Raw genomic sequence first — 13,570 nt, forward strand, 5'->3', positions numbered from 1 at the left:
TTAATTTCAGACAGAAACATTAACAGTTCAGTGGAGGAGCTTCACGATCTTTGACAGAACCCGACACCACATTCGATCAGAAATGATCTGGTACAGACTGTGTTCGGTGCTCTTCGGGGGATTGTTTGTAAAACGCACTTCACTCAGACGCGCTGCATGGATTATTAGCCTATAAACTCAGTTATTGTTCTCCTCCTAATGAAAAACGGAGGAACTAGCCATTTGTGCTGCAAAGTAATCACAGCTCCTGCATTTTGGATTCGACCTTGAAAAAAAATAAAATAAAAAAAAAAAGGGGGGGGGGGTTGGTTGGCAACGTTTTCAGAGGCGTCACTGACTATTTTACCAAACAGGCTATTTATTTAGACACACATGAAAGAAGACAATGAGAAACACCGGTTTGTCAGGAAAATACCTTGTTACAATCACATGGCACAGATCAGTCACTTTTATTGGCTGAGTCACATCTTACTCCAGCGTTAAAGTTAAACACAATACTTTTCTGATTGCGTTTGTAAACAGGCTCCTTAAGATGGCCGCCAAGCTTTCATCAGGCTTTTATCAGCAGCGTACTGTCCTTCAGCCCATGTTGATCATGAGCCATGATAGGAGCTGCAGCCATTTCCAAGATCACCACTATTCGTGATTTGTATGAACCGGTTTCATCCAGTGAGCATTAAATATGGCTTCGTTGCCATTAGAGACAATTAAACCTTGATAATACTCTCATCGCACACTTCAATCAGTATATCAGTCAGTCTGCTGAGATCCCCAGCTAAGTTTCCTCTGCTGGCTAATGAGAAGCAGACAACAGATTTGTGTTATTCTCATGTGACTGGAGCTTGGATGGGAGGAGGAGGGTGTGGGATGGGGCGATGAGGGTTGAAAAGGGGAGCACAAGTGGACGGTGGGGCCGCCCAGCTGGCTGATAATGAGGTCGTCTTCACCCCCGCTGCCACTTTCTGCCACTCCGTATTTCACTGTCCCCTTGTGTGTGTCAACTGGCTCACAATAGGTTGGTAATGAGAAGGCGGGGGCCTTCGCCTCAGCACACATGCTGTCTTTGTGGCTTGAAAGGGGCGAGGAGGGGCCGCCAATAGAGGAGGAAAGTGAGATTTGGAATATTGTGTTATTATCAGAGCCCAACAGACAACTGAGCTGCCAAGGAGCGTTGTAAAAAAATAACGTAATCTGAGCTCAGGTGGCAGCAGAGGCCCACAGCAATCTACAGAGTCCTGTTGTTAACCCAGAGGGCGGTCGTATGGTAGCTGTCCGTGGCCAAGAGCTCAAGTAGATTTTCTAGAGATGTGAAACTTTTTATGGCTCTTCGACGTTGGTTTCACCTTCTAAGCCTGAAATCTGTGACCGTTTTAATTTACAGTCTACGATTACTGAATAATCATGAACTGTGCCAGAGTTGCAGGGCGGTGATGGGGGCAGATGATGGCCGCCCTCCTTCTACACCCCGTCACACTTATTATACAAACCGGCACTTACTGTACACTTTCAGCACAATTATTTACCTGATCTCCTTCCATTTGCTTTAATTAGTTATTTTTGGACTTTAGGTCCTAATGCACCGAAGCATTCGTGTTTCCTTCACTTGTGAGCAATTGAAAAAAATAATCAGTATTACTTTCGCATAGATTTTTGTTTTTGTCTCTTTGCTCAGATGGATTCAAACTCGTGTGTGGGGATGTTTTGACGCTTGTGAGGGAGTTTACACTCCCTCAGAAACTGTGTATGTTTCTGAGATAAATAAAAAGCTACCATGACTGAAAAGAGGACGTGGCTGTCGGAGGAATCCGATTCACTGAGATGTCTCAGCTTTTGATGAAGTCTTTCCTTGGAGAGTAACAAGCTGTACAGGCAAGTCTCTTTCTTTATTGCTGAAGTCATCTGTTTGCATGCAGCATACGACCCCAGAGAGCTGAGACGGCCAGGCCAACAACGCCTCACTTCAAACAGGAACACTTACTCGTGTGCAGGTTTCCATGATGCTAAAATACATGCTGCTGCTGCATCTGCTTCATGGCTCACGCAGCTTTCCAGACCAGTATATTGTCCAAAATAGAGCACTCTGGATACGACAGCGGACACAAAGGCATGCTTCAAGCTTGAGCAGTCATAACTCCATACTGTACCACAAGGAACTCATTGTGCTCTTGAGTTGAACAACGTTAAAAGCAATGCAAATTAAAGGAAAGATAAGATCTAACAGATCTAATAAATATTTTTAACTTAACAAATTGGGAATGCAAAGTGACTCCTACCCACTCCGACAGGTAGGAGACACTGAATGTGTCCCCTGGACTCATCTCCAAGACGTCACGGCTCCAAATGTGATGTGTAAATGCAGCGATACCCAGCATGTAGCACGTATTATTTCTGACAAACAGGATGATATTTCACCGAATCAGACTTCTCTTCTACTTCACCTCCAAGTTAAGCGTTGGATCATCCAGCTGCTGTTGGCAAACCCTCTGCGACTCAGACGGTCCCTGACCCCTGCCACATCAAATGAACTCTTTTAGTCCATCGGGCTACAGCGACTGACTCACTGATTCCACACACACAGTGGTCTCATCGGTGAACGGGAGTACACGCCGTTTTGGCCCAGTGGAGAACATCTGACCTGGCGTGGAATATTTTGGAAATGGAGGGATGCTGATTTCGGAATCCTCCAACAACAATCCCCACATAATTTTGGTCATGGCTTACACATTGGCTGCCCTTAAGGAGTCATGCTGTTGTCCGTGTGGTGAATAAAAGACAGAACCCCAGCAAGCAGCCAAAAGCTAAGAGACATATAAATCTAAGTAGAGCTGAGTGCATCTAAAGAGGAGAGTGCTAATCATCTGTGGGTTCGTCTACGAGCGACCCCTCCCACATTACACATGGTCCCATGATGAATTGTTGAGATGAAAATATTGATTAATACAGCATCATAACACATGAGACCCCCCCTATTGTGCCTCTTCTTCTCCCCCACTGGCAGACATGCCCAAAGCTCGGGGGTGAATCTAAAATCCCTCCTCATATATAACCCTGCAGCACAACAGAAAGCAACATCCACATCCTTTCACCCGCCACGATCGTTGTTGACGCCAAAAGCACTTCTGTTGAGGGTCATTTCCCTCAAGGCTGTGGCCTCCAACTTACCACTGGGAGATGGATTTTTTCTCCTGATGTCCTGTCTGTTGCTTGTGTTCGGAAGAGAGTTTTGAAAGATACAATGACTCAGACTGAGTTACAGGCTGCCAAGCTGCTGTCAACCTGCCTAAATATATCTGCTAATACCATTTGTTACAGTGGAGAAGAGAAGCGCTGGATGGGAACTGTGAATGTTCCTCTTTTTTCATATCTAGGTTAAGCTGTTCAGCAAACTGCAGGCTGCAAGGTTATGTTTTTTCCTTCACTTAATCTAACTGTGCTCTTTCTGCTGTATTCTTACTACATTTGGCTACAAAATTAAGAGCGTACCTGAGCTCAGCGCCAACTACAACACCTCAAGTTCTGTCTGGAGTTCTTCTACAGAATCAAAATGGGATTTCAAGATATTATTCATCGTTCTGCGGCGGATTCGATTTGCATGATTCATAATATCACTTCAAAAACAAATTTTTGTGACAAGCTTTCTTTAAAAAAAAAAAAAAAAAAAGTCAAACGGACGTGGTGTTTCATCAGCTCTGATACGTGAAACTGGTGATTCGAATCCAAATTAAAAACACCAGTCAGGTGTCATCACTTTGGAAGACGTATGCGTCACCAGTGAATGCTTCAGGATGTTTTCTGATTGTTAAAGCAGCAGGACCTTGAAATGCGAACAGTTGCGAAACATGTAAATATTCACACAAGACGCCGTTTCAGAATCAAAAACACATTACTCCAGGGTTTTCTGCAGAACTGACGACTTCATCGTTTGCTTTGTGTCAGCGATAGTTCTGGTCTGGTCTCTTTCAAATTTACAACCTATGTAGATGTTACCGTCATCAAATGGAACCAGACAATGATAGTCAATTGATTCATCCCCCCCAACACAGGTCTGTCCTCTAAATCTTATTTTTATTTTAGCTAAAAGATGAAGGTACAGTATGCAGCATCAACCTGAACAACAGTATTTTATTTATTTTTTTACTTCCTATTCATTATGTAAATGGGGAAGCTTTATATGGATGTGTGTCACTGCAGCAGATTTCAACTTACAGCAGAGTCCCTATGCTACTCCTCTCCTCACGCCCGCTCTCCTTCCCATTGGTGCAGTCAGACACAAGATATTAAATAGGTCAATGAGATTCCTTCACACTCCTCCGACAGGGAAGCACAGCAGAAAAGAGGAAAAGAACGAAGAGAGGTGATGATATGAAGGAGTTGTGAGGAGCGAGAATCGGGAGATTTTTCAAAGCCAAAGTCTTTTCTGCTGAGATCTTGTGTGGATGAAAGGAGCAAGCAGCATGAAGCGGCTGCTGATCTGACATGAAATAAATTCTGCAGTGACTCCCATTCAGGCATTGTTGATGGGACTTATTAACAATGCAGGCATTCCCCTCTCAAATCTCTGTAGTAGTGACAGCCACAGCAAAAGACTCCAGACTGGCGCCAGTCTCAGGAGCTACCATCGATCCCTGTGTGTGCAAAAACTGTCCTGATCAGTTAACAGCACTAGTTAATGTTTTAAGAGTTTCCAGGGAGGCGGCATCCAGATTCAGAAAGTATAAAGGTAATATTTTCAGTATATTTCCTAAAAAGTCTGTTATTATTCTGCCACAAGACAAATGATGATTGAATGATGATTGTTCCAGCTCAACTCTTGCTTGCTAAAGATCAAGTATTTATGTTTTGGCCTTCAACAAAAGCAGAAAGAATATAAGGGCTAAGACTTTTCAGTATTGACTTCACGGGATGATTAATCAGTAATTGAAAATCATCATGTTGTATTTTCAGTTATTTTTAGGTTTTTAGATACTTATATGTAGAATAACTGACTCCGCCTCCAACACCAAAGAAGTTAAAGCACTTTAACACAAAAAACACAAAAACATCAGTGGATTTCCAGAAACATGTTTTCAATTGAACTGCTTATCAGTCCTGATGAAAACTGTCTGTATGGTCAGTTAGACCAAAGTTAAGTGGGCAGTAGGTGTCTGATAATTTGTGCGAACGAGCCCTTTAAAGCAACGAGTTGGCGCTAGGTGAAAAGAGCACGCTCTGTTTGTGATGCCGCCATTACTCCTACGCCAAATCACAGCATTATGTGGTCTTCACGTGTGAAAACACCACCATGCCTCCACAGAGGAGGGGCGTCCGTAAAAAGTGTTACATCACATGCGGGTTGTGCTGTGACATTTTTCTAGACATCGTCCCCTCGCTTTGTCCTTTCGAGCTGCTTCTGTATATCAACAGAGGAAATCTAACAAGACACATACCTGCTGCTCACTGAGGAGGAAAAGCCAAACACAAAGCATTTGAATTTTGTCATAATGAAAGATGAGTTTATCACAGAGGACCGGGAACACCTAATAAATCACCTGATGCTCATGTTATGCACACTGACATTTCATTAGTTCCATTTCATTAATCGTATCAGTGGGCCTTTCTTCAAATGTCAGAGGAATGAAAAATCTGTCGGCCGGTTGCCGCTCGCTGTTACAGTGACCACACAGAGGCAGCTGCAGTAATTTGCTCCCCAGGCCAATACTGTAACAACAGAGGGTCCAGTCAACCTCTCTCTCATACTGTTTAATATGAGGTCTGTTCGCAGTGGAGCTGCAGCACTCTCCCTGTCTGTCTCTTTGCCTTTTCCTCCCCTCCCATCACACCGCATGAAAACATGCCAGCCGGTTTTATAACAGGCCTTCTTGTTTGATTAATCCACGCAGAGTTGCCAATCTCGGGGCCAGAGTCGCTCTGCGTAGCTTCTGGCGGCAGCGAGCGGGTAAAGGGATGAGAGGAGATGGGCTCTTAAGGCCAGAGATGCTCACACTATCTGAGGTCAGCTGCCCTTTTATCGCTGGGGTAAAACTGACACAAATCTAAATCGTCATCTCGTTTGAGCTTTTTGTGGAACAGAACTCAGCCAAAAGTAAAAGATGATACAGTCGATGCATCACCATCAGGCTGGTTTACTACTCTCTCTGAAGAGGAAGCACTTCATGTTCATGTGAGGTTACACATGAGGCCTATTTTAGGACCACTGTTCTCTACATAATGATATTTATATTAGCATGATCTTCTTCTGCATGAAGGATTATTATTATATGATAGGCAGCTGTCTTGGGTTAGGTAATGGAACCTTTAATATGGCTGATTTTGTTTGTAGAGTCTGTGTGGGTTGTGCACCAGCAATTTCCTAAAACAATAACTAACTAACAAACAGGGAGGAAGTAAAATCTTGTTCATACAAAAATCTTGAAGCAGTTTGTTTGTGTTTGCATTGGTGAGAAAGGAGCTGGGAAAGATCCTTCCACAGAATAACTTAAAAGAAAATAAATGAGTCTGGGGGATTTTCTGTTTTTCATGACATTACTTTAAACCTGCGTCCAAGTATACAATGTTGATCTGAAGTAAAGGAGGAGTAAACAAGCTTTTATTCGAGCTGAACTACATTCTTATCATCCAACGTTCCTCCTCCTTGATCCTCTGTACCTGATCTTTATCTCACTGACTGAGCAACTCAAAGAGCAGAGGGCAGATCAGGAGATTCAGTCAATTAAATTTATCCCAAACTAAATGGGTTTTCGCGCGTTAATAAACACTCTTATCAACAACAAGAAGGAATAAAAAGGTTCCCTCTGTGCATTATGAATGAACTACTTTCAAAATTACTATGCAGTTAGTAACAACGAAACTGGATTCCAAGCACCATAAAAAAAAAAAAAAAATTCAATATGCAATCATTTCTTCCATTACGTCCAAGTGTTCAAGAAAGACTGTGTCATTCTGTGGCTCTGTAGGCCTGGAGCCAACAGCAGTGTTGTAGCTGCTGTTCAACTTCCTCATGTGCTGTGTTCTGCCATTTCAGTTGTACTCTTCTGCGGTTATTTCCTTTAAAAAGGTTACCACGGCCAGGGAATACATATGAAAACTGCAGTTTGTATTTGCTGCATTACCACACCAGGACAAGACATAGATTTTCTGTCTGCCTCTCAGCACACGTAGCCTGGTTCAGAGAAGTTGCATCTGAAAACGAAGGGTGTTGCAAGCACCAACACCAAGGTCATAAATGGCCTCAGAATATTGATTTTCAAAAAAAAAAAAAAAAAAGGGGGCAGAAGGCAGCAGAAAACAGAGCCGGTCTGTTTGGAGACGCTACGGCGCACAGGATGACAGTGAAAAGGAAATGGTGTCATCCAGTTACCGAGAGAAAAGTCCCGTCTCCATGCTGACTGGTCGGGTATTACCCTACTTTCTCTCTGTTGCCAGACAGCGTGCTACCTGCTGTTGTCAAAATCGATTAGTCTAAGCAGTTGGACCTGAGCAGTACTGAGAATAGCCTCATCTTATTACCCGTGAGGAAAAAGACCTTACTCCACGTCTACCAAAGCAAATATTCCCTCTACTGAGCAACATCATAAGTGACGGGACACAAAACTTCATCGATAAAAATGAATTCTGAAATAGCGCTGAAAAAACTCTTTCATGCGTTAATTGAAACGGATAAATGTGAACTGATTGAAAACAAGGTGTGACTGTGCATCTTAGGTGACTGCAGATTAACCAAAATGGGAACAAATAGGCTGGAAAAGATGCGCAACTGCCACTTACTGACTCCAGGGGAACATGGTACGCCCTCTTTTCATCACTCAAAGCATGATGGGAACTGTGAAGCCAAAACTCTACGTATACACCCCAAAATTAGAGAAACAACAGGAAATCCATGAAAATTTAAGCTGTATGGTTCTTAAATCTCTGTAACACTGAGATGCTCTTCTGTCATTCTACTAAAATACCCCAAAAAACTGCCCCGCATTATATGTAAAGCCTCGCAGATGCCAAACGATTTCAGTTCTGAGCAGCCTCCTGTTCTGAGAACAACAACATGTGGCAAGCCTGGTCAAGACAGGGAGCAACTGTGGCATCAGCCTGCAAATAACGGGAGTCTAACCGCAGCAACAACAGCTGAAGGTTCTTATTTACAGAGCTTAGAAACTGTAAAAGATCTGATTTGTACGGACTGATTCAGATTGGCCTCAAGCTCTTTAATTCTGGAGGTCTAAACAGCAAGAGTGAGTCATGGCTGGGAGAAGCTGCTGAACTTCTTTCCTTTCACAGAAAACTGAATATCCCCTTTTGGGCTGGAGGCTGAGAACACACCTGAGCTGTGAGGAGGAGGCTTGGCTGCAGCTCCAGGCGGTATTGGGTTGTACTGTAGTAAGAATCCCTAAACAAGCAACACGTGACGGCCCGTCTGAGCTGCCTGCAGTTAAAACACTGACTGCTTTGATTAAATAAGGCTGCTCAGATCAGTCATCTCATCACTGCACAAAGCAGCTGGTTAGCACTAAACCATCGTGGATAAAGCTTGATGTGTTTGGAAGCAAATGTGTGGTGCTGACCCCCCCCCCCCCCCAACCACCTTACCTCTTTGGTCCTCTCCAGCTCATTGTGCAGCGCTTGCTTGGAAATCTCCACCTCGATGATCTTCTGTCTGAGCAGCTCGTTCTCGTCCTCAGCTCTGCTGCGTTTGTCCTCCACGCTCTCCAGCTCATTGTGCAAACGCACCGACACGTCTTTGGCCACCTGGGATCGAGGACAAACACATGCCATTTCTCCAAATGCTACAAAATGAGTAGGTTGGAATAGTTAGATGAACCTCCAATACGTGAGCCTATCTATGTGTTTATACAAAGTCTTGCATAAGCACACAATTGGATCAATATCTCAGACCTGCGTTGAAAAATCATCCACAATCTCCTGATTTTCAACTGAATAGCCAATAACTGCTAAATGAATATTTTTTGGGTTTGGACGATTGATCAAATAAAACAAGTTCAAAACATCCCCTTTAGCTTGAGATACAATTATGATACAGCACTTATATCACCTCATGAGTAAACTATTAAACCGGGTAAAACTGATGACCAATTTCTGAGGGAATATTGTCATGAGACGCTGGATTAAAGCATCAAACCGGTGATGGGTCAAAGCCTAAGGCGAAGAAACAAACATACAGAACAATCTGAAGAAAGATCTGCCGTATTGTATCTCACAGACCTTCAGGTCCTGCTCCAGACTCCGCAGCATCTCTCCGTCTACGTGGCCGGTCTGTGCCACCCGCAGGCTCTTCTGTTCTGCTTTTCTAAGACGGTACTGCAGGATGCGGCAGTTCTTGTTGGATCGATCCAGTTCCCTCCGCAGCTCCTGGAGCTGGTAGACCTCCTCCTCCAGGTAGCTGTCTCGCATCTCCTCCATCTCTGCTCGCAGCTCGTCCACTTCATCCTGACAGAGGAGAGGAAACAGGGCCAAGCTGTTCATTTGGAATACTCTCATCACAAAGTTACTCGACTTTATTAAAGCCAGCACAGTCAAAGATGTAGATTTTAAAACACCAAAATATTAATAGTCAAAAAGGCTGAGCAATTAAATACTGGTATTTTTATTACTCCATTAAAGGAAAAAGTATTTAAGTTCACTTTTTAACAGCTAAATTAATGTTTAAGAACATTAATTTAACAGCATTAGGTGTTTGCATGTTTCGTGTATCAGGTATAAAACTTGATAAATACGCCCTCCTAGATTATGCTAATACTTTCGTATGATAAGGTATGAGTTGCAGTGATGTCAGTGCTCTTAGTGCCGGTGATATAACATCACTCGTTGGCCCTAAGCATCTTATCTCTTGGACTGGATTCATTGACTTTCCCCATATCCCATCAGCTGAAACAGCCCAGTCTGTTGAGTTCATTGATAATCTCTGGGGTATCTGTTTGCTCAGCAGATTTCCCCTGGGCTGGATATTCCTTGACTGGCACCTGATGAAAAGACAATTGGATACTGAAAGGCGAGGGAGAGGAGAGCGTGACAATTAATGAAAACTAAATCTATCCTCGTTTGGAAAAGGCACAGAGCCCATTGTTATGTGAGGAGGGCCCTTGAGGAAGGAGCTAATGCCCTCGCACAGGGTCAGCCTAATCGATCGTCAGGTTAAAAGTAAAACCACAGGCAGAGCAGCATCCTGGGAGCAGGTATACTTAGAGAATATGACCGATCTTCACGGGCAGTGATTAACCGAGCCATGGCCAGCATTTCGTCATCTCTTCAACGCTGTTAAATGTTATCTTTGCCCAGCAGTCACTGGAACTAACTGGAAAATGAATATATTTTGCTGCAATGACGACAGAGTCACGTGATGAAAAATCATCACTCATCATAAGATGTCTATTTCCATTCTTTATGTAGCCGGTGACTCCATACAGTGACGTGTCCAATCAACAACTCAAAGATGATCAATTTGCTTTTAAACTTAAAATGAAAAAAACGCAGCAAATCAGGAGTTTTGCCAAAATGATAAACGATTTACTGTTTATGTCATTGTTTACATCAGTCCCCAAATCTTGCTGTTCAAATTTCATTTCTGTTTTTTTTATTTCATGTTTGACTGTAATCTGAGTGTTTGGTTATACAACTGTCTCTTGGCAATTTGTGTTATTTAATGGCGTTATATTGAATAAAAATATTTGTGGATTCTTCAAAAAGTTTTCAGCAGATTATCATGACATGAAAAATGTGAGTTAACTGCAAGCTTCTAAATTAATTGCTAGGCATCACCCCATCAGTCACCCATCACCCCCTTTCTTTTCTTTCATTCTCCGCTTACTGCAGTCATGAGAAGCATTAAATGAATGTGATAAACGTGTTTTCCCACGGGCTGTATGAGGCAGTAGTGGTGGGACGAGGAGAGGGGTGGGTGGGGGTGTTTTCAGAGTCCACCTCAGGGACCCAGCTGGCAGGGGGACGTTTGAACCCCACACATGAGGGACATCTGACTGCTATCAAGTCCTGTGGGATAAAGCCATTACAGCGAGAGCCAGTAAAGCTGATTAACTCTCTTGTGTTTTCACCGAGCCGAGGAGAGAGACCCAGACATGCGTGAACAAGTTTGAAATAATACTCACAGCAACATGCAAATAAAACCTGTCCCCTCCCACTTAAATAAAAAAAAAAACAAAAAACTGCAAGGATGTTTGCCGCAATATCTGTTTGCCTCCCCTCCCCAACTTATGGGGATAGCTTACTTATAGAAGGGGGAGGGGGCATCATGCAGGATCTCTATGCAAAAATACAACCATGGCAAGCTGAAAGTCCATTTACTCTCCTTTAACAGCCAATTGTTCATGTCCAGATAATACACTAGTTTGTTTTTTTTTTTTTTTATGCACTGCTTATACAAATTAGCTCAATCATAAAAACCAAATGATAAATAAGAGTTAAGTGTACAATCTGTTTACACTGTGTCCCTAAACACAACACACAGGAAATAAAAGGACGCTTCCGTCTACACAGGTGACTCAACAGCAACAATGGAAAAGAAATAATAAAATTTAAAAAGGCTCAGGGTGAAGTCACTACCAATAAAACTCACATCGATGAAGCTCAAATCCAGGGGGACGTTCAGGGAGGTATGATGGATGGGCATGGCAGCTGGCACCAAACGCAAAGTGTGTTTAGATTGTGCTAATTCATCCAGAAAGATTTTGCATTTAATTACTGAGCAGGTGGAAGTTGCTCAAGGACACTTTACAAAGAGCTGAAGCCAGAACTCTGCGGTTCCTGGACCTCCCCAGGTGGACTGATGCAGCTGATATATGTCTCTCTGTGTAAACATGCACCAATAGGCATCGGTGAGCCTGCATCTTGCTGTCTTACCTTGAGGTAGTCGTTTTCAGATCTCAGATCTTCAACTTCCCGCAGCAGCTCCTCCTCGGTTGCGTCCTTGGCGCCTGGCAGTTTGAATTGTGCGCTTGTTGTCGGCTTCTCCTGCTTGTGTTTCTCTCCGTGCTGAGCCTGAGACATGCTTCCCTTGGCGGAGGGAGGATCTGTTGTGCGCGGTGGCGGAGCGGCAGCTTCTGCCCGCAGGGGATTATCCGCTCCCGGCTGATCCCGGTCGCTGGAGCCGGTACCGGACTCTGCGTCGCTACTAGCGGCCGCTGCCAGTCTCTGCTCGTCCGACAGCGGCTCGGACGGACAGTCCGACAGGTCTGAGCTGCTGTCGGTCTGGCTGACGCGGCCGAGAGGCGCTCCGGTCGGAACCCGGATCGGGGATCCATGGACGTGAGGCCCCGGGGACCCCGAGGCTAGTTTCCCTTTCTTGCCTTTGGTGAGAGTCGGGCTGCTGGTGCTGTCGGCTCTGGAGCCGGCGGCTTTGGGCTCGGCTGCTGCCGCATGCTGGGGCACCTTCGTGGGCTTCTTCCCGACGGCGGACTTGGCGTGGCTCCTCGCCGAGGCTGGCTTCTCCTTGGCCGCGGCGGCGTTGCGGTGCCTGGAGCTGCGGTTCGGGTGGACTAAGGGCACTGAGGCGGACTGATGCTGCTGCTGCTGCTGCTGCTTGGTGAGTTTGGGGGATTTCGGTACGATGGCAGGTGGTTTGGTGGACCGGGAGTGCACATCCTTGAGGAAAGGTCTGGCCGGGGAAGGCGCTCTGTTGAGCCTCTTCTTCTCCAGCTGGTGGTTCTGCGGTTTGGTGTCGCTGCCGGAACCATTGGAGCTCTCCATTATACACCGACACCGGCAGCAGGAGGGCGTTGAAGGAAACGATCAATCCACAACACCACCAGCAGCACCACCACCACCGCGGAAAATCTCTGACAGGCGACGGCAGGAAAACAGCCAGCTCTCTCTACCTCCTTCTTCTTCTTCCTCGTCGGGCTGGAGATGCGCATCCTGCGTTGTGCTGGATGTTTTACTCCATCCCTCCCGCATTCACCAGGTTGTCATTGTAGTCGCCCTCCGCATGGGGAAAAAAAAATAAAAATAACAAAACACTGCAATAAAAATAAAAATAAAAACGGTATTACCGGGTCGGTTGTGCAGGTGGGGGATTTGTAAAGCTCAAGTTGAGCCACAGGAGTCGGTGTGGGAGTCCCGTCAGCCCTCTTCCTCCTCTGCACGCCGGCTCTCCATCCCTCTGCTTTCGTGTTGGGCCCCCACCGCCCCCCCTCCGTGTCTCGTACCCCTTCCCACCGCCTCCTATCCGACATGGAAGGTCTGCACACGCTGCGGTGTGAGGCTCCGCGGCCGCGCATGCGCTGCAGCCTCACCAGTAACCCAAGCACACCCCTTGTTTTCTCCGGGACCAGGCGGGACCAGGTCTGGCACCGGTGGTGCGCATGCCCTAATGACACACACACACACACACACACAAACACACAAACTGTTGGCTATTGAACAATCTCACATGAGGAGCGAAGATGCGCTCAAAAGGAACCAAATAGCCCCTCTTCCTATCTTCTATCAGTCATTTCTCCTAAATACCCCACTCCAGAAATCCCAACCTCCTTTGAAGAGAGAGGAAAAAAAAAAAAAACAAACCCAAAACACTTTCAAATAATGTTGGTGTAAGAAAAAACACAAC

General features: G+C 45.0%; 1 protein-coding gene across 4 annotated transcripts in view; it reads right to left on the reverse strand.

Annotated features, from left to right (window-relative positions):
* mtcl1 (microtubule crosslinking factor 1) overlaps positions 1–13,155 on the reverse strand; it is a 50,915-nt gene extending 37,760 nt beyond the window's left edge. For all 4 annotated transcript variants that reach the window (XR_003841925.1, XR_003841926.1, XM_029524596.1 and 1 more), the window contains exons 1-3: positions 11,866–13,155; positions 9,214–9,438; positions 8,581–8,739 (exon numbers count right to left, since the gene is read on the reverse strand). Coding sequence is in view for 2 of the 4 variants with exons in the window: in XM_029524596.1 (XP_029380456.1) it covers positions 8,581–8,739; positions 9,214–9,438; positions 11,866–12,711 (1,230 nt within the window). In the remaining 2 variants the exon portion in view is untranslated. The remainder of the gene's footprint in view (positions 1–8,580; positions 8,740–9,213; positions 9,439–11,865) is intronic.
* Between the last annotated feature and the right edge of the window lie 415 nt (positions 13,156–13,570).

The sequence above is a fragment of the Echeneis naucrates genome, chromosome 17 (assembly GCF_900963305.1).
Source record: "Echeneis naucrates chromosome 17, fEcheNa1.1, whole genome shotgun sequence".
NCBI lineage: Eukaryota > Metazoa > Chordata > Actinopteri > Carangiformes > Echeneidae > Echeneis > Echeneis naucrates.